The sequence below is a fragment of the Nestor notabilis genome, unplaced genomic scaffold (genome assembly GCF_000696875.1).
Source record: "Nestor notabilis isolate BGI_N333 unplaced genomic scaffold, ASM69687v1 scaffold5067, whole genome shotgun sequence".
Classification (NCBI taxonomy): Eukaryota; Metazoa; Chordata; class Aves; order Psittaciformes; family Psittacidae; genus Nestor; species Nestor notabilis.
In genome coordinates this window covers 322-21,296 of record NW_009935942.1, presented here as the reverse complement: position 1 = coordinate 21,296, position 20,975 = coordinate 322, and the positions used below count along the sequence as shown (strand labels likewise).

The window sequence follows — 20,975 nt, the reverse complement described above, 5'->3', positions numbered from 1 at the left end:
AGGTCGGTAGCGCCGGTTGCGTAGAGAACTGCGGCGCGATCGGTGGATCCCCGGGCAGCGGGCCGCTCCCCGAGGCTCTCTGCTGCGGTGGAACACGTACCGACCGATCTCCCGAAAACCGCGGGAGGGAAGGTGGAGGGGAAACAGGCCGAGCGACCTTGGTCAGCGGCTGGCAGGGCCCAGATGGCACCTCCCTCCCTCCTCGGTAGCTAAACCGGAGCCAGCCCCGCTTACTGCATCCATAGCGTTCGGAGTTCTAATCAGATACATTCAGAAAAGTCGTCTTCATCGATACAGTGGTCCAGGGCAACTGCTTTGAAGTCATTGTGTGTGGCTAACAGGTGGGTTTGTGTCTTACATTAAGGGGAATATCGGGCAGCGTTGAACCTATCAAGACTCAGAAGCCGCCAGGAATTTCAGTATCAATGCAGAGAGAAGCTGGCTGGCTCCACGAACACGCCTACGGAAAATCAAGTAAGAAACAGCTTTGTTCAAGCTGCTCACTTGTATTGTCTTTCACTCAAGCTGCCTCCGGCTTTCACGGAAGACTTGTGACTTTGCAGTTTCCCAGAGATCCGCTTGCAAAGTGGTGGCAGACCTGGAGCAGCCCCCAGGGACCCCACTGCTGCCCCCTCGTTACCCTCTCTGCAGAGTCACTTCTAAATGAACCTGCAGGACCACTCTGCCAGCCAGCAGGCGTAGGAGTGCTCAGCAGATGGCAGAAAGAGCGTATTGTATTTCTGTGAGAGGTACCGGCAAAGCCTCTCAGGAGAGCTGGAGGTGTATCAACCTTTCTTCTCCTGCTCAGCTGAGTCATCCCAGCATGTGACCGAGTAACCAGCTCCTTCGCTCATCCGCTGAAGTACAGCACTGTACCTTAGCACGCAGCATGTTAGTGGTAGTTGCTGCCTGACCCCATTCCTTTTGGGTACCCCATCAAACAGCCTTTGTGCTTTTTAAGTTTTTTGGGTTTTTTTAAGTGTTCAAAACCCATGTAGATGAGACCCTCAGTGACATGGTTTAGTGGTGGTCTTGGCAGTCCTGGGATTGGACTTGATGATCTTAAAGGTCTTTTCCAACCTCATTGATTCTATGATTCTTTTTCAATGCCAGGCAGCTCTCCTCTGTTGGAGAATGTCTCCTGCATCTCATGTGCCTCTAACAGCAGAAGTGATCAGGGCCACAAAACAGCACACCAGCTGAAAGTACTGGAGTTAGCTGTGTGCAGATCTGTCCCAATAGAAAAGGGACATGCACAGCCCACAACAGATAAACATTGCTCTCTTCTCACCTTGGGAGGATGTTTGTTTAGAAATGCACTGTGAGTGTGTTTGCAGGACAAAACACTGTAGGCTTTGTACCTTAGGTGGAGCTTCACAATTCCTTGGGGTGACTGTGGCTGTAATACAGAATAACCAAATGTAACCAGTGGTAAATCATCTACTTGGGTTTGGATGCAGCAGTGGTAGGTAGAGATGATTCAGAAGCTGCAAAGTCCATTAGAGAGGACAGAGTAAGAAGTGGAGGGTCCACCTGCTATGAGCACTGCACCCTGGGTGCCAGGCTTCCCTGTGTCCCTTGGTGCCATGGTGCACCCAGAGCTGTGCCCTGCCTGCACAGCTTCACATCAGTGAAGCACCAGCACCATGCACTTCCTGAAGTCACTTCTTCTCAGGTGGGGTTTATGATCAGCTACTTTCTGTGACATACCTTGACTGCTGTGGTGATAACCACATGTCTTTGAACTGAAATTCAAAAAAAGTTCAAGCAAACCAGCAGTCATGTCATTCAGCCTTCTAAAAGTATAAGTGAGTTTTAGAAGCATTGCTTTCTGCTTTTCCCTCTGTGTTGGTGCATTCATTCACTTCCAGGTGCATTCCCGAGCTGTGGGTCCCACCACAGGCCTAGGAAGCTGGGTGTTGACATGGGGCTGTTGTGATTTTTATCCCATCCTTTTAAATACATGTTCTGATTTTTCCATACTTTCCAAAGAGAAGGACTTAGAAAGATTTTGGTGTTTCAGCCTGCCCAGAGTTTCATCTGGCTGAGTATTTTCTGGAAAGCAGAATAAGCTTACTTTGAAGGGCAAGATAAATTGGGTGGCAACAAGGGGAACTGAAGTTCAAGGCTAAAAGAACTAAGAATGTGTTTAGCTTGGCTGAAGGGGAGGCTGTAGCAGTTGGTATGCTGGTCATGTTGATGTTCAGACAGGAGGTGATGTATAGGGGACAACATAGAGCTGTGCACCTGAGGCGGCTGGATGTCAGCACTACTGAGGACAGTGCTAGACACACAGTCATCTGAGATGTTGACTGTCACTCCAAAGGGCAAAGAACCCTTTGTTGCATTTACACAGAATGTACTTAGAAATGAGAGAAAACCTCACATGTCTCTTCAGCTCTTTCTTTTTAGGACTAGAAAGGCTGGAAATGCTTTTGAGGATAATGCAGTATTAGCTCAGTGCTGCAAGTCACTGCCTCTCAGCAATAAACTGTCTGCATGACTTCGGTGGACACATTTGTAAAGCCCTGCTCCCATGTCAGTGCCCAGTTACAGTCCCTCAGACATCTGGGAAGGGTTACACGTAGGTCCAGATTGCCCTTCTGAAACTGTAGGAGCAAGTCTGACAAGAAGGACTCAGGCAGCTGATGTGGTCAATGAGAACAGGCTGGCATGCTGAAAGAGGAACAAAACAAATATGTCTAGAAGATAAGCTTTCTGAGAGCACAGCACAGCTGTTCAGTAATTCTCACTGTCGCTATTACTTGCAGCCCTGTCAGAAGAGTCCAGAAGCTTAGATGTTTCGTGTGACATGGAGGTAAGGACTCACCCAGGTAGCATATATATGCTTAATAGGTTTACCCCTGAATGAAGATATGACTCCAAATTGCTTTTGTTATTTTCTACTTTGAGTTGGAAGAAGATTTTGTGAAGCTGTTCAAGAAATCACTGCGCACATTCCCATCCACTGGCCTGCCTAGCCTTCTGGCCTACAGACCTGAATCGTTACGAGAAATCCTACAGGTTGAGGTGAGTCAGTGGTAGATGCTCCCTACTGTGCGGCTTTTTCTGTTTAATTCCTATGATTCCCATGTAGAAAAAATAAAAACAATGCCCTTTGCCAAGCCAGTGCAGGAGTTCCTTTACAAAAGAGTTTCTTCTGTGAGGCTGTTGAAATGGTGCTTATTGTGCACTCCTGAACAGCAAGAGGCTGTGCAACTCCTCTCCCCAATACTGCATCCTGTATTAAGAATTTTCTAGCAGAAGAATTTGCCCTCTGGCTAAAACAGTGGTACAAAGCTTGTATAAATACTAGGTATACAGTTAAAGAGTTACAAGAAGGGCACAGAGTTCCCCGTAACTCTTAACAGAGTAAAGTCAGCAAAGAGAGTTAATCCTAGGCATGATGAGGTAGGGAAGCAAGGGAATTTCGAAGAATAATGCTCCAGAGAAGCCAAGTATTTCAAATTAATATGTTCTTTTCTGAAATTGAAGGATTTGAATGAAAGTGTTAAACATATGGTACAGTAAATGAAGGGTAAGTGAAGCACACCAGCTAAGTGGCCTGGAGCAGGTACCTACCCTTCACCCCTTGGTGCTGCTAATGGATTGCTCTCAAGCAGTGCTGAGCTTGCTGTGCTGCCCTTGGGAGCAGAGGCTTTAGGCATGAAATTCAGCAGCGTGCTCTTGGCAGCTGCACTTTCTGTAACTTGGTTTCAAAATGTGTTTTCATAAAATAGATATTTCTTTCAGGATATCTAGTACACATCCTCAAAATATATCCCAGACCAGTCCTGATGTGCATCTGGTCAAATATGCTCAGCTCTTTTCTCAACAAATCTGCTGGTGGTTCCTCATGAAATTCCCCACAGATTTTCCTGTGATCAACAGTGCAACAATCGGGGGGAGCTTTTTCTCTCCAAAGCCCCAAGCAATGTACTTGAAAGGGTTAATGCACCAGAGTACTCAGCTGTAGTATTCTTCATGCTCTGAAGCTTTCTCTTGGAAGGAGTGGGTCTCACAGGTACTACAGTTATTCCATTTATTTGAGGGGTTTTATTTATTTACTTACTACAGAGCAGCTTTTCTTTTTGGTGGTTTCCTGAACCTAATGGTTTGAGTTAAATCATCCCAAGATATCACAGACACAGATCTGTTTTAACTGCTCTTACATATTTTATGACGTTGCATTTTGAGCATAGCCATCTTTCCCCAAGATAAAATGAGGATTTGTGTGCTGATACCATTATTTTTGTCCTCCCCATGTTCTCTCTCCCCACCTCCACTTCAGATAGAGGAAGACTTTGCTCCAAGATGTGAGTACTGTGGCAGCCTGCTGAAGCCATTCCCTTCCTTTGAAGACATTTGGCCACTGTCACAGGATTATGAATCAGTAAGCTGGTGGGAAAGATTAGCAGAGGTTGGCTGTGGAAAGGCCCACTTTCATGGCACAGCTTTTCTGCCTTTCAGAAGTTTTGCTGTGAACATAATAGAGACCTCTACGAGTTCATTGTGAAGGAGAGGAAGACCTATGAAGGCACCTGGAACATTCCCACTGGTGTTGGCCTCCAGAAGACCCATGAGGGGCAGACTCACAAAGGCATCTGGAGCATTCCCATTGATATCGGCCTCCATAAGTCCCGCGAGAGGAAGACCCATGAAGGCATCTGGAGCATTCCCATTGATGTCAGCACCCAAGAGTCCCATGAGGGAAAGACCCATGAACATGCCGGGAGCATTCCCACTGATGTCAGCACCCGAGAGTCCCATGAGGGGAAGACCCATGAACATGCCAGGAGCATTCCCACTGATGTCATCCCCCATGAGTCCCATGGCACTGAAGCTGACAGGCTGCCGTCAGAGGAGAGGGCATACGAGAGGTACTGTGAAATGATTACAGGGAGAACTGGGGTTCTGGTCTGTGTGAGGCACAACAGGTGACTCTGGGAGGAAAAGAAGCATTAAGAAAATGAAACTGCAGCAAGAGGCAACGAGAGAAGAAAAAAATTTGCTTTAGGCAACACAAGTTCACATTCTATCTGGAGCCTCTTGGCTTTTCTCCTATCGGGTTGTATTAGAAGGTGGTGAGGTATATACTGAGCATTCATTCTACTGCTTTCAGACAAGGTACCTAGAGACGGGTAGAGCCAAAAACGTAATTGCAGCTGTGGGAGGTATAATACTCAGGTCTAGCTTTACCCCAGATACTGAAGCAAAGCTTGAATTTTTGTTTCTCTATTATGCTGCATAAACTGTGACCACGCATTTGAATTCTAGTTTCCAGAGTCATGAGAACTCTGCAAGTTTGACTTCTACTGGGCTGTTTAGTAGGAGGCCCAAAGCTTATAGAAATATCTGAGTCTGTAGCACAGGCTTAAAGAAAAGTAGATCAGTATACTTGGACGTAAACTGCTAGCTTGCTTGAACATCCTTTGCAGTCTGATGGTGCGAGTAGCTCATATTACATACAGAACATGCACCAAAGTCATTGTCAGACTCTGTCAAATTTATAGGAAGCTAGATAAGAAGAATAGTCGAAGCATTCTTGGAGATTAGCTGTTTTCTTGATCTTGTTGGCAGCTCTCCTCTTTCACAGAAAATCTTGATACACAGTCCATTATAATGTTTAGTCTGTTCACCGAAACCTCTGTATGGAAGCAATTCCTTTTTGGTGATATTCTGTTGCTTCTAACTTATATGCAATCATGTGAGTGGAGAGAAAAAACAGATTCAGAAACTTGCATTCCTATGGAAAGGATACCCAGTGCCTTTGATTTTCAAAACAGGATATATGAAACAGATCAGGAACACTTTCATTTCCAGGCAGCTGGAGAGACGATTGACCAGACAGTTATTTTTGGAGGCAGCAAAGGCAGCACTTGCAGCTGAACGTGAGTTTGCATTTCCTTACGTATTTGTCTATTTATTACAACAATGAATTCAATGGAACTGCTTGTCTCTAATGCTCTCTAATGGAACAGGAGGATTTATACAATGACACATTAGCTCACTGTCAAGTGTGCAGTCCCACTGAATTAGATTCTGCCATATTAAATGGCATGAAAACACCAAAACCAGTTATATTCCCATTGCACTGAAAGGATCTCCTTGCTGTGACTTGCAGTATTTAAATCTGTTTCAACTGAGATGCACAGAAATTTACTTTCGAGAACAGTAAGTAAGCAAAGCCAAGCCCTCAGAAAGTATGAACTGCCAGAATTAGGGGGATTGACATTTTGCCTCGTCAAGTGAATACTCCACTAAATCCTAGCTCAGTCTGTGAATGACTGAGCAGCCCTTCGGATCTAGCTATAAAATCGAAGGCATTTTGACTAAGAACAGATGAACTAGATTTATAATATAGGCTTATTTTCACAGAGGATGGCAGGGTACAGAGGCTTTTGTGGCACCAAGAATTTCAGATCATCAGTCCTGCAGAGCATGGAGCCATGAATGCTATCCAAAAAAAGTCATGCTGCATCTTTTTTCATAATTCTGTTCTCTGAAATAGCTGAACACTTTAGACTGTCCTTGTTAGACAGAAAATACCTTGAAACAGACTCCCAGGATGGAGCATTTCAGCCAGAAATTCCCACTCCCCCACGTTACAGCCTCCTCGCTATGGGCACTGCCAACCCTACGCAATGCACACAAACCCTCCCCTTTCCTCTCTAGGTTTAAATGAACCTGGCACAATTTTCTACCAGCTTTCCCTGGAGCCCCCGTCACCAAACAGCTGGACTCTGATGCCTGCTGAGAGAGCAGCAGAGCCCAAGGAGGAGCCCATCTCCTACAGTGTCACCTGTTGTGATTTTACCTCTGTTGGTGGAAAGGCAAGTAGCTGCCGCAGACATGTCCGATGGGCTGCATCTTGGATGTGTCCATGCTCCAGAGTGGCTGGAGCCTGGTGCCTGCCTGCCTTTCAAGGGCAGCTGGCGCAGGACTGCTCTCATCCATTTTATTGTTTCCCTTCCAATCTTAGGTAGTGAAGCATGAATTTCTGGAAAAATACTACAGACATGGAGGGAAATTCCTCACCATGCTTCCAGATGGAACAGCGCAGTTATTGTATCCTTTACGGGGTTCATTGGCCTGCATTAGTCCAGGGTTGTAACTGTCATTTTACGTGAGTCCTAGGCTGCTTTATCACCAAATACCCTGGTCCACCATTCACATTCATTTTTACAGTCTGGAAAAAAGCAGTAGTGAAACCACTTACATAGCCTTGTGCCTTTAATACCCAGCTTAAGAAACACGCTAGCCCAGTGTTTAGACACACTCCTGAGCTCTGGCCACCCGTGGAAGGGCATTGCTGGCTGAGTGAGCTCCCAAACTATTCAGCCCCACCCTTCCCACAGGAACAAACCAGCACTTTATTTCCCAGCGGCACAGGGCTGAGGTCTCTGTCCTGCAGGCAGGAGTACATAAAAGGTGCACGGACAAACTGAAATTAACAGTGTAACTAAGAGTACTGTTTGAAGAAATAAAAATGTGTCAGTTTCACCATAGGACCCCATAGCTTTCAGGCTGCCTTTGCCATTATTTAAGCCGTAACATTTTAAGTCACCCAAGTTATTTTTCCTCACTGTGGTGGACTTTTTTCTGAGCCAGGGGTGTATGAAAGTCCACGTGAGCTCTGACATCAAAGCAAACAGGCTTGAGACTACTTCTCTGCTCTGCCCTCCGGGCTGCCTTTGTCCCAGGGATGCTGCCAGTCATGGGGGTGGCAAAGTGCCATAAGCACATGCACTTCTAGTAGCAAGTCTTGCTGCAGGAAAACCCCAGTGACACACAAAATACCTCCTGCTCGTCAGGTTTCTGTGCCAAGGGCCTTTTTTCTCCACATTTGTTTTCTTTTTAGCTCTGGGAGAATAGTACCTGCCTCTGTTTTCTCCGCTGTCATCCAAGTTGAGTACTTTGACCACTTCACTGGCTAGCCTCATACTTTCAGTCATTAGCATTGTCCAGGAACGTGTCTTTAAGATAAAAACTTGCTAAGCAGTTCTGCCTGGGTTTTTGATTAGAAAACAACAAAAATGCATTCTGTATCTCTTTTGTCAGTGTATACAGAATACTTCAATGTAGAAGAAAAGCACTGGCAATATCCCAGGTAACACTGGCAGCACACCATCATTCTGCCTTTAACACAGTGATCTGGTTAGTATGTCCATTTTTATACTCCAAAGTAGTGCTCTGCAATATTCAGAATGTAATAATAGACCAGACAAAGAAAGGAGTTACGAACACCTTATCTGATGACAGCTATCCATCTGGAAATCTGGCGATCACTGTTGTACAGAAGAAAAAATGTCGTGTTTGCATAGTACAGGAAGACAAGCCAAGTTATGCCGAAATACAAGCAATATTTAAATCCGATGGCAGAAGTACTTGCTATTATCCAAACGGAACTGTGTGGTATGTTTAAATTGGCCGGAGCAGTTTTGCTCTCCACTGTGCTTTTTAAATTTCAAAGGTCATAAAGGGTATTATTAAGAGCATTCAAAAATTAAAAGACAAGTATAGCAGCTCGAGGGCCTGCTTTAGGTACCTCCCAGAGGGGCAGGGCCACCCTCTGTGTCTTGAGAGGAAGGGGTTAGACCCTAAAGTAGCTGTGCATCAATCCTTTCCCTCTGTGGAAGCTGCCATGGGAGCTGCCAGGTTCAGAGCTTTGATTTTCCTCTTTTTTAGGATATACATGAGTATTCAGGGAGGGCAGTATTTGGACCAAGCAGGCAGCAGGGTGAGGAGGTGGACATGGCCAAACAGTGTCATGTCACCAGGACCCCATGTCCCACTGAGACCCATCTTCATCTCCCTCAACCGGCACGTCGGGGTCAGGATCCTGGGCCAGGATAAGATCGCTGTTTCCTTCCTTGCAATGGGGCGACAAGCAAAATTCAACGTGGGAATCAAAGTGCAGGTATTTCTCAAGCACAGAGATAGCTCCACACAAAGTCGCACTCCACAGCAGGAGCAGGACAGCCAGGGAAGCTCCCATCCATGGGGAAGCACGCTCGTCCCACAGTGGGTGCTCCCTGTGTTGCCCGATGGTCCTGCTCCCCAAAACAGCAAACAGTGGAGGTGTACCTGTGCTCAGACCCATGCAAACAGAGGACTCACCAGCCCTGGCAGCCCTGACTCTGTAGCTCCTGTAAGGGGCTGCAGGGTACAGGAAACACTCCTGGGTAGGTCCCCAGTGTCTCTGCCTGCATCCCCGAGGGTCACCATGGCTCTGCTACAGTAAGAAGAGCTGCGATCCATGAGGGCAGGGTGCATGGCAGCTCCCTTCCTCCACGGGCTCCTGCCATGGGGGCAGGTTTGTCTGCTGGGGAGACCAAAGCCCTGAAGTCCTGTCCCGTGCTGCTGCACTGCTGATACCACTCACCTCCACTCCCCAGGTCAGCGATGTCAGCCAGCTGCCTCCCCCTGCCCTGCTGAGCGAAGACGACGTCCTGCTGCTTGCCTTCAGGGTGAGGATCCTGCGGCTCTTTGACAGACTGCGTGGATGCTTAAACTTTCCTTCTAGCGAGCAATGGGACAAACTGAAGCCTCCAGCATACCTTATCACACAGACTTTGAAGATCTTACAGCTTTGCACAACTTCTGACATAAGCGATCAGCTACGTAGCTCAATCAGGGCAATAATAAATGTTGAAGTCTGACCAGCAAGTGTCATGTGAAGGCAAAACAAGCTGAGATGCTCCCTGACGCTGCAGTATCTGCACACATTCAATGGGATTTTGCCTGCAGTCCTGCCCTGCTGTCGCGCAGTGCAAAGGGCAACCCATGGCCATTCTGCACTGCCCCTCTCCTGGGGCCTTCCCAGCTGAAGGTGGGCTGACCAGTTGTTTCAGCCCATGGATGGGGCACAAAGATAAAAGCAGACAGAGCACGGCTAAGTTATAGCCCATGACAGGTATATGAGTAGGAGATGTTTGCTTAGAAGTCAGCCACACAGGCACTGCTCTGCACAGCCAGTACTTCTGCCAAAGACATAGCACCAGTGGGATGCCCAGACTTCCCTGGCGCAAACACTGGATGGCAGCTCAGCCTGCTGCAGGTACAAGACACAGTGGTTCCCCACACACAGAGAGGCACAAAAGCACAGTTTGTCCAAAGCAATCAAAGGTCACTGTCTTGGCAACATGTGTGTGGGTGCTGGGGACAGGAGGCTATTAATGCATGCAGCAGAGAGCACAGATGAGCCTCAGCCTCTTGGCAGCAGCTCGTAAACAACCAAGGCAGGGGGAAGGCTCTGCTGCAGCGGGCACCATGTGCTTCCTTCCCACCATGGGCCCAGTGGCTGTCAGAGCAGCACGAGCAAAGGTGGTGGGGCATGGACCCCTCATGAAGTGGGTACCTCAGGCTGGCCCCTACCCCACCTCCCAACAGTTGGGATGTTTGAGGGAGGTATGGTGCCATAGGAATACCTGCTGTGCCAGGACACTGCTCTGGGCACTGCGGAGCCAACAGCCCAGGCTGCCACGTACAGCATCTGATACAGGGACACCCTGCAGCCTTCAGACCCGTCACATGGACAGGGGCATGTGGGGAAGGGGGAATGGCAAAGGAATACCTTCTCAGGCCCAGAGCTGCCCTGGCTGGTGCAGAAAACTTTGAACGTCAATCTGCCAAGGCCATGGGAGATCAGGGCACACTGGAGACACCAATGGAGCAGGGTGATGCTGGGGGAGGGGTTCCTCACTGTACCGCCTTTTACAGGTTCTCCAAACACATGCAAAATGAACTTTTTTTACTCAACCACGACACTAGTAGGAAGTTGAACAGTAAATGAGTAAAAAAAAATCCAATTTATGTCAAATTAGGCTCTGGATAAACATACTATTCCGAACATACAGATTCGGAATTTAAGTCTATCTGTCCAAGACAGGTGCAAGTCTACCTATCCAAGACATTATCTGTCCAAGACAGTTATTACTTGCTACTTCATGTTCACGAGCAGCATACAAGCTCTGCTAATAGCACTGCTAACACCAGGTGGAAGGAGCTCGCACCATGCCACCGTAGCCGGGCAGCCACGCACAGCTCTTGCCAGCCTCTACCATCTTCAGAAACTCCCTATGCCCAGGAGAGGGGCAGTGGAGGGACTGCTCCTGTTCACACACCTGGGCTCACCCTGGTCTCATCCGGGGGTGCCAGGCCTGGGAAAGGGCAGAAACTCAACATCCAGCAAAACAACCAGGGTTTAGGTCCATGCTAAAGCCTGTAACGCAACCCACTAGTAAAAACTGCCTTCTAGAAGTACTGGAGATAGCATCGGCACACATGCACCCCCAGCTGCCCTCACCTCTCCGTGCCCAGGCGATTCCAGCCTTCCCCAGAGACGGAGCAAGGGACCAACTTCCCGCACCACAGGGCCCAGGCAGAGCAGCATCCCGTGCCACTCAGCCCAGCTCCTGTGGAACTCTGCAGCCTCAGCTGTGGTGGCTTGGGTAACAATCTCTGATTAACTATCTTCTAGATTCTAAGTCTTTGATTTAGAAAGATGAAGATCACACCGGGGAGTTTAATTTTGACCTGTTATGCCGTTGTATGTCCATTTTCTAGAAGACTGTATCTGATTTATGCCAGTGTGAGATGAGATGTGAGCACAGATCTCTGCTGCAAACGGCTTATAAGATGTCCTGTTTTTCTACACTCGCAGTGGGAAATGAGACCCATTTTTTGTCCTTATCTAGTCTGCACCTACACCTGTATCATCTACCCTTGTGTGTAACAAGCCAAGATCAACAAGCTTGATCCCCTCAGATCCACTATTTAATACCCACTTCACCCATGGGTGAAAGCAGTTGAGTGCTGACACAAAGCTAATTTAGATAAATGTGTCTTTACACCTTCATTTTAAAATAAGAAAGTAGCACTATATAGGAAGGGAGAGCAAATAGCTGCAATCTCAACATAAGGACAATGCGCAGATGCCTGGGCTCCCCACTGTGCCCCAGCAACGCTGGTGGTCAGACCCTTCTCCAGGAAAGACAAACATGTTTAGGAAGATGATGCAAGGAGGGGAAACCCTTGCAGCATTACTGAACACACAGAACACCCAGAAAGCCCCATACTGAGTTATTTCTGGAGGCCAGGAGAGCAGTGAACAGAAGCAGTGTACACTCACCCAGGTCTGTCCTCCCAGGTACTGCATGAAGCAGGCTTCCAGGCTCTGGCTGCCTGTCACCCAAAACTGCACAGCTAGGCTTAAGCTTCACTTTAGGAAGCACCAATTTCACACTAGAACCAGTCCTCCTGGTTAAAACACCACAGATACAGGATCACCAGTTAGTGTCTGGCAACACGTTTATCAGAAGGCTGGAAGGTGTTGCTGCCTTTACTGACTATCAACATTTTACTGTTCCATTTTTCCTAAGTGCTCTGTGAATGGTGATCGTGAGCCTTGGTCCAGCCCATACACCCAAGCCCGCTCTATGCACCCTACAGTCCAGAGCAGTTACAGATACAACCAAAACACTGCCTAGCCTGCAACACCAACCCACTCCCAAAAAAAAAGCTTCTGCTGCCTTGGAGGGACATCAGCAAAGGTCCTTGCACACTGAACACGAGCGTACTGACAAACCACCCGCCCAGGTGGGAGGGAAGGGACACTGGGAGCAGCAAGCAGAACATGAGCAATTACCATCACTAGGATGACGCTCTGAACAGCTCATGGAAAATCTTAACCTAGCAACACATCCGTGCATTTATTTGCTTTCTGTCTAATTTCCCAGAAGTGCATAATTAATGAGAAACTAAAACTCCATCCACACTAGAAAATTTTGGTTAATCTATTTCAGAAGAGAAGGCACAAACTACCTGAAAGGATGATTTCATTACAGTCAAGCACAGCAGCCTCAAGGCTGCTTTAGCAGATGCAATGAGCAACACCTCTGTAACAACTGGCATGGACTCCTCCCTCAGCTGGCTGGACAGAGCTTTGGTTACACACAGCATCCCCTACATCAGTCCCTAGAGCTTCAGCGAGGGTCAAAAACCATTCCTACAGATCATGGCAGCTGCCTCTGGACTACCTTCTCATCCAATTTACTGCCCCAACAGAGAGAATCTCCCTTCCCATTCAGAGACGCTTGACACAGCGGGTCCAGGAGGTACTTCTGCTGGTTTTACAAAGGCGGTGAAACCCTGTAGCTCAGAGCAGGACAAAAACCAGATGGGAGGCAGGTGCTGCCAGGACCCAGCTCCCACATGGGTGCCACTGGGGCAGTGGCTCAGCCACCCAGCCTGGAGCACTGCATGGTCCAGAGGTACCCAGTGGTGACCAGGAACTGTGGATCACAGGCTGCTGCCAGTGGCTCATACACCCCAGGAAAACTCCCAGCGCCTGCAAAAGAACCACACCAGGACTCAGCTCTAACCCAGTGAGCTCCCTGAAGCTCCAATTGCAGCTGGGCTTCAGCAGTAAGAGACAAGAGCACTGGGTTCCTTCCAGAACACAGGCTGTCAGGGGCTTCAACAACACAGACACAAGATTAATGACTTTGGAAAGTAGGCTTTTTATGCTTTTTTTTTTTTCAGTTGCAGTTCTAAGAATATCCATCAGTGACTCAAACAAGGTACTTCACACAGGAAATGAGAACTCTTTATTTAAATTAACTTTCCTGGTTTCTATTTAGGACAGTAGAAAGGCCCAGCTGTTCCTCTCCAGAATGGTCAAGGAAAAACCTCTTGAACTGGCCAACACAATTTAAAGAGCAGTTGACCTTAATTTTTACTGAAGTCACAAAACAATGTAACTACTCTGCAAATAATCTTGTTCATATAATTTAGTATATAATGCACTGTTCAACTCTGCCATATATTTTGAAAAATATACAAACCTGCTTTAACCACATTAGAGATATTTGCTAGACGGCTGTCACTTAACAGTTTAGGACAACATCAGACACTCCTGTAACTTCATTTTAAACTACAAAAAGAACATAAATTCATATAAAATACAACAGATTAAACAAACATCTTTTTCCAAGGAAAAATTAGCTATCAACTCAATCTGCAATAGTGTGAAACATGAATATAAAATAAGTTACAATTAGTAATGCCTGCATTGCTGAGCTATGAACTGGTCGAATGAAATCTTAAAAAAACTATACAGTATTATTGCACTCCATGACTGTGCAGGATCTGGAAACACGCCAGCACTGAAAGAGCTCTTTCATTAAGTTTTTCTCAGGAGGCACAACGCAGCTGCGAGAAAAGCATCCAGTCTGTACTAACAGCGCGCTGTCTTCAGTACAGGCCTTCATGGGTCTGCGCCGTGCTGCCTTTGGAAATTGCCACTTAATGCCTGCAAACGGAGACACAAGCGTTACAGTCGACAGCCACGCCTGCCCCACAGAGCAAACTGCCTCCAATGCTGCCGGAAGAGAGCAGAGGCAGTTGCTGTATCTCAGAACAGCAGCCAGGCACGCTTCGGGTCAGAAACCCGAGCTACCAGCACTGTCTCGTGGGAGGCTGGAACTCGGGGCAAGAGAGTACTGTCAGCATGTAATTCTGGAGAACCGCCTGCAGGAATACCATCAGAATGAGGTGTAGTTAGCCTGAACTGATAAGGAGACACTGAAACACAAAGTCACTGAGCCTCACTATCAGCCTCTTCTCACCTCTAGGGTTACTTCCCACATGGATGAAAATATAACTGAAGGGTTTTTTTGTTGACATTTTTCTAAACTCATCTCATTAAATTATATTTTACATAACAACAATCTTAGCATGTTTTGAAAGCTTAAAAGTGACATCAATCTACTCTGCAAAGCACACTAAGACCCTCCAAGTCCATACATGCAGGACGCTGGGCTTCAGCAAGCCCATCTGAAAGACAGGGCCACCAAACCTTTTAATACTAAATAGCATTTTAAAAATACAAACCAACTTACTTCATATTTCAGATTACTTTTGCTAAATTACTAGGACAAACCAGACTGAGCTAAACAAACAATGTCTGCAGGAAGCAGAAGTCAACTGTTTCTCATGTTCCCAGCACAAGGTAGCAATCTCTCTGAATTGCTCCCCCTACTTCAGAAAGCCTCAGGAGTGTCAGCAGAGGGGAAACAGATACGGCACAAAAGCAGGGCTTGAAGCCTGAGCTCTGCAGCAGTGAGGAACAGCAGAATGAGCCCTGGGCACACAGTGTGGTTTCCTGCAAGGAGCAAGACTGCGTGCAGGGCTCTGGTAGAGCTGAGTGTCTCCGGGCATACACCTCTCCCTGCTACGTTCTTGTTCATGCAAATACGAACTTGCAGAAACAAAGTCATATTCAACAGAGCTCCAAAGGAATCTGTGCAGGTGTCTGAACAGAGACAGGTCATTAACTGCTACAGCTGGGACCAACTGATCAGTTTGGTCACCATCAGTGAGATGAGTTGCAAGATGTCAGCTGACTGAAACGGGAGTGCAGGGTTGGTCACTTGGGAGCAGGGTCTCTGATGGCAAGGCAAGGCCAGGGAACCCATCTCTCAAACCAAAGCATTCTTGTGCAGCAAAAACCTGCAACGCAGCCAACCAGGACTTCCCTTCAGTGGTCTCCTAAGGGTCAACTGTCAGGTTTTGCACCAAGACAGTCTTTTTGTAGCACATCAATGTTCCAGTGAAGAACGGTAAGCTAAACAGGTGACATAGGAATATGGAATTGGTGTGTCATAAAACATGTGAGCATGGATGCGAACCTTCTGCTCCCAACAGTCAAGGACTGTTTGCAAAGGTTAAAAGAGTACGGCACATGGTTGGGAGCAAGAAAATGTTCTACTTTCTAGGATTGTGCAATTCAATTAGGTTACAAGTTACAGAGAAGTCCTTTGCACACAAACTATTTTAAGGCACATAATGCAGAGTGGTGTCTAATCTCTGCACAACACCGTTCACTAACTTAAGGTCTTCTGCACGCAGCAACATGTCATCTTCTGCTCAAAGGAATACGAGCTTCCGGTTTTGAAACAGGCAAAAACTCCAAACCAAAACCTCCCACCAAAACAGTAAAACCACACGTGTCAATTTAGTCAAAGTCACTAGAGCTGGCTCTCCAGGAAGGCACTTTCAAATGAACAAATACACAGTTACAACATTCACTCTGCCACATTTGGTCCCTTGCACCAGAGCCAACAGACAACTGGTGACTAGAAGAAGACTTACAAGAAGTTTCAGTGCTGATAGATGGGGCTATGATCGATGATGGGGCATTGACTCCATGTGCACATTGAGCTTCATTTCGTTATCAAGAATTTGTACAAGTTGCTGCATGGAAGGAAGGTGGCCAGACTCTAGCTTAGACCACACCGGAACATCTACCACAAAACACATGGAGGGGAGAAAAGCACTGTTATATTGACAGAGTCAGAAAACACGCAGGGCTAGTTCAAACATAAAATTAAAAAGATCTAGGAAGCTATGCAATTCGGTACTATGATATATTGAGGAAAATATCTGGATCAACAGCCCTCCAAACCTCTGGCTATACTAAAGCCTGGACAAGCTAGGAGAGTAAGAGTCTAATGCTTCAAATTAGAAGTACACCATACAGATCTAGAGGTTCAAAGTATACATTGACAGAACGCCTAAGAATGGATTAGTGAGTGGCAAAACAACATATTGATTTTTTTAAAACATCACTATACCTCTGCGGGTCTCATTTGTCTTCATCTCACTCTGGCTAACATCTAAGCCTGACCCTCAAAAGCTCTGCTTACCACAATCTGGCTTGGAAAGATTCACTCAAAGTAGCTGCAACCATTATTCCCACTCCCCAAATATAAAAGGCAGCAGAGTACACAAATACTCAGGGGTAAGCACAGCATTCATTTTAGCTGATGACAAACACTCCCTCAAACACCCGTCACTGCTGTAGCACTTCATGAAGCCACACTGAAAAATACAACTGCTGTCTTTTGACATAAACCAAAAACCAGACTGGAACCATAGTGTTCTAAAACACAAACCAGAAATATACAGAAGCCCAGATGTGACTGTTCACCCTGGGAAGACTTTGCTGTCAATTCTAAGCTGAGATTTAGGACTAGAAGTGCATTGAATTCAACTACTTTGATGCAATACAGTCATCTTTAAAAGGTTCTGCAGTATATCATTTAGAAACTACTATAATGAAATGCACCCTGCACAATCATAAATTGAGGTTGAAGCACAGAGCTAGATCACCTAGAGCTTGAAAAATTCTGTACTCCATCAAGCTTACATAATCTTTGAAATTATAAAATTATGTGAAGGCAGAAGGCCCACAAACTCTTAACTAGAAAAATCAGTACTGCTATCCACTGGTACCGAAAGCTGGGAAGAGCAATGGATTCATTAGGATTCCAAGGCTAAAACACATTACAAAACAGAATAGGGAAAGCACCTCATTAAATGTAGATTATGTTTCACTAGCTGATCATTTCTTAGTTAATGCCATCACATATAAAGAAAGAACATAATACTGTTATTCCAAGTGATCAAGCAAGTCGGTTTTTACATAGGTGTTTTAAAATATACGTAACTGACATCTGTATGAACTGCTTTATGACTTAGATGATTTTCATAATTTATTGTGATATTGAACAACTGAGTTTCAAAATGGATGGTAATTTCCACATCCCACCACGCTTTGAAACACACCCCTTTTCATAACACCATCCCTCATTCTCCCCACCTCCCCAGCTCTCACAGCCTGTGTGTATACATGCAGCACAATGAGATTTCCTTAAACAAAGTTCTCAGCTCACCATTCAAAGTTATTTCAAATGCACCTGTTGACATACACTGGTTCTCAATCATGTTGCTCAGGAAGAAGACCATCATACAAGCATAAACCTAGGAGAGAGCAGAGAGAATCCCGGGTACTTCAGCCATGTGAGCCACAGCTTATTTCATTCACTCCTAATAAGCTCTGGCAGTTTACAGGCATCTCTGAATGTCCCCTGCAAGTTAAGCAATCTTTCAGTCACAGACACATCTTCCTTTCACCGTCTTTTCAAAAAGATGGTGCACGTTGCCTTCCCCAGACAGGTATTAGCACTGCTCTGAAACCACCCAACTCACAGTTCTGATTCAAACCATGTTACATCTTCTCGCTCCTTCTCTCCACAGATCCATGTCCTTCATAACAGCCAGCGTGCAGAAGTACGTGGCTACAATGGCACTTGTGCAATGATAGACAACTGTCCCTACACATTGCCTGTCATTGTCACAGCTAACACTCCAGATCAAAGAACCACAGGGGAAGACACAAACAGCAGCTCAAGTCAAATTGCATTTGTTCAGGAGAACTGTCAACCCTCGAGCATTTCTTCCAGCTCATCATGTGGAATTTTCTTTTGAGCACTGGTGCCTCAGGATGATATGATGCAATCTTCAGCAACACAGCATCTGCCTCCAACGGCAGCACCTTTATAATTCCCTTTTCAGGCACAAGGGCACATTCACAGGGGCTACTGCAATACCGAAGAAACTAGCACAGGAGATCAGTCATTCCGCAGCCAGCCTAACTGGGTAGTGCATTTGGCCCATTTAATTAAACAGGATACATTGCAGCTTCTCTACATTCAAACTAACAGGTTACAGAGACCTGTTGCACTGGGTAGCCCAGTTTGAGGATCTATGCACCAGTAGCATACATAAAGTAATTATAAATCACTTTTGTCTAGTAGAATAAATTTGGAATAAGGTCACTATAGACCAGAGCACAGCATTATTCTGTTAGCATCATCAGTACTGACTCACAGAGATACTCATCCCACAAGGCACAGCCTGTCATGCCCAAGTATGTTCTGCAAAAACACCCACAAAATTTCAACTTCATTTTCCTAACCACCATCTAATTTCATGCCTAATCTATTATAAAGTCTGATGAAAGCAACAACTGCAAAATAGTTCTGAGACAATAGAAAAGGGAAGCTGCAATTTTAACACTAACAATACAGGCTTGAAACTCTACTCTTGTGCCCTAAAAAACCAAGAAGATCATTTATCATCTTTGTCAGCAACGTTAACTTCAGCTGTCCCTATGGAACACCATCAGCTTGCAAAGAGATGCTAAAAATCAAATCTAGGTCTGTCAAAAATATGAAGCACTACTATAGTAAGAATAATTATGCTATGGTAAAATTCTCCAGTATATTTGGTTACAGAAGCGTAAAGTTTTTGTAAAGGCTGCAGTGAACAAAAGATGTCAGTAAGAATTGTGAAGCACTCCCACAGCACTTTAGAATGAAGTAATTCTAAAACTGCTTTTCCAAAAATCAAAGAAGAAAGTATGCCATTTACCTTATTTTCTTGGCCCCACTGCCAGATGCTTGGAGCTTGCATGCCAAAGAAAGCAAACGGATCCTTGCCAACAATTATTAAGCCTATTAATACTAGTTTGAAGACAGACAGGAAGGATGCTATGTGCCTATCAAAAGACAACACATAAAAGTGACTTAGAAGGTTCACAATTACTACTTCACCACTTCATAGCTGTAATTCACCTAATGGAAGAATTTTGACAGTGTATGATCAGTTTCAGAGAAAACACAGAACTTTTCAAGCAAGCTTATCTCCCGGGGGAGGGGTATGGAGGGAAGAGAGTTAAGAAACCCCCCCACAAAAAAGCACCACACATCACCAAACACACACATGCTCAGAAGGATCCCATTAATACGCTTCTGTTACACCAGGCTTACAGAAGTTCTGGATTTCTGTCCTCGTAGGCAGACCTCAAGCAGAAATCTGCTTTCAACTTATACTTGTCCAAAATGGATAATGCATTCAGTTTCTTAAAGAAGTTGTCCCATATTAGAGACACACGTTTAACTGACGTGCACTACGTCCTTATATTTTCCCAGCAGATGCAGAAAACCCCACAGCCTCTCGTAAGAATCAAGCCTCAAGCCAGAGAGCAAGTTAACATTGAGGTATTCAATCCTGTAGCATTTCCACCATTGTAATTATTACAGTAATTAGGTCAAGAAGCCGTTCAGGAGCCACCACAGTAACTGTGGCATCACTCTCTAGCACATACACAGTGGTTTAAAACAATAGGAACAGCACTATTTTCATTTTGTCTTTTTCCACGTTTCTTCAAGCTCCCCCTACTCCCCAAACTTTACTTAAGGACACCCTGATAGTCTCTCTGGTGAGGTTAGCACTCCACTGACTTAGATGTTAAAACCAAACTCTTCCCTCCTCTCAAACCTTAACCTATTAGAGGAATTAGTCACCAAGTACATAAACCTGAGCAACAAATGTGAATTTATGTCCAGATACATCATGAGCAAAAGTTGGAAAAATTCACTGTGGAAAAAAAAGTTTAATGATATGATTTACTTTACACTGGAACATGACAGGCCTCACCATACAGGTATCCAGATGGTAACATCTGTATGGAAAACTAAGGTGGCCATCTGGAAGGTAAAACATAACTGAGCTTGTATGCAATTGTAATGGGAAAAACCCTGAAGTTTCTATTTTCAATATTATTAAAATGTAAATGTTCATGTTCACCACTCACCACACTGAGCTCACACACTGGAAAAAAGACAATTAGTACTGCTGGTCATTAGCTTACCTATATATAGGTTGAGGAAGGTAGTTCTCCCCTTCGATTCGGATGTCTGGGTACCGCTGGCTAATAACCCGCATGTACTCCTCAAACACCCGCCTGTAGCCTCAGGAGACACTAAACACAGACAGGGATTGTCACTGAAACTGGAGTGCTGCGTGTCAAACTTACTGCTGAACTGGCAACACCAGTACTTGTGCTGTTCATGAACCGTTCAGTTTAAAGTAAAACTAAAATTCTTCATCCAAAGAAGAAAACTGATCTGTAGCTAAGTTACACATCCCAAACCCTGGCAGCTGGCTGGGCACTTGGGCTTACACAGGTTTGTTTTCACAGCACGGACACAACGTTCTGGCAAAGCCCGCTGGGCAAGGAATCGTGGGTTTTCCCTGCAAAAAGCTGACACATCTTGGACTCTGGG

At 45.7% G+C, this 20,975-nt stretch overlaps 2 protein-coding genes across 2 annotated transcripts; one reads left to right on the top strand and one right to left on the bottom strand.

Moving 5' to 3' along the window:
- Positions 1 to 364: 364 nt before the first annotated feature.
- On the top strand, positions 365 to 9,662 carry ERICH6 (glutamate-rich 6; the record flags this gene model as incomplete). Its single annotated transcript, XM_010018071.1, is given in 13 exon segments — positions 365 to 474; positions 2,772 to 2,830; positions 2,832 to 2,900; positions 2,902 to 3,030; positions 4,292 to 4,393; positions 4,471 to 4,564; positions 4,817 to 4,880; positions 5,824 to 5,891; positions 6,676 to 6,833; positions 6,983 to 7,068; positions 8,263 to 8,415; positions 8,689 to 8,920; positions 9,399 to 9,662. Coding segments are annotated over 13 exon segments (1,588 nt in total), but the record flags the coding sequence as incomplete, so codon positions are not given.
- Positions 9,663 to 13,510: 3,848 nt separating this feature from the next.
- LOC104400815 (selenoprotein T) lies at positions 13,511 to 20,682 on the bottom strand. The gene is made up of 5 exons (XM_010018070.1): positions 20,561 to 20,682; positions 19,279 to 19,405; positions 17,739 to 17,826; positions 16,156 to 16,307; positions 13,511 to 14,314 (listed from the first exon to the last, which is right to left on the bottom strand). Exons 1-4 carry the CDS (start codon positions 20,632 to 20,634, stop codon positions 16,183 to 16,185), a joined length of 414 nt encoding a protein of 137 aa, XP_010016372.1. The 5' UTR covers positions 20,635 to 20,682; the 3' UTR covers positions 13,511 to 14,314; positions 16,156 to 16,182.
- Between the last annotated feature and the right edge of the window lie 293 nt (positions 20,683 to 20,975).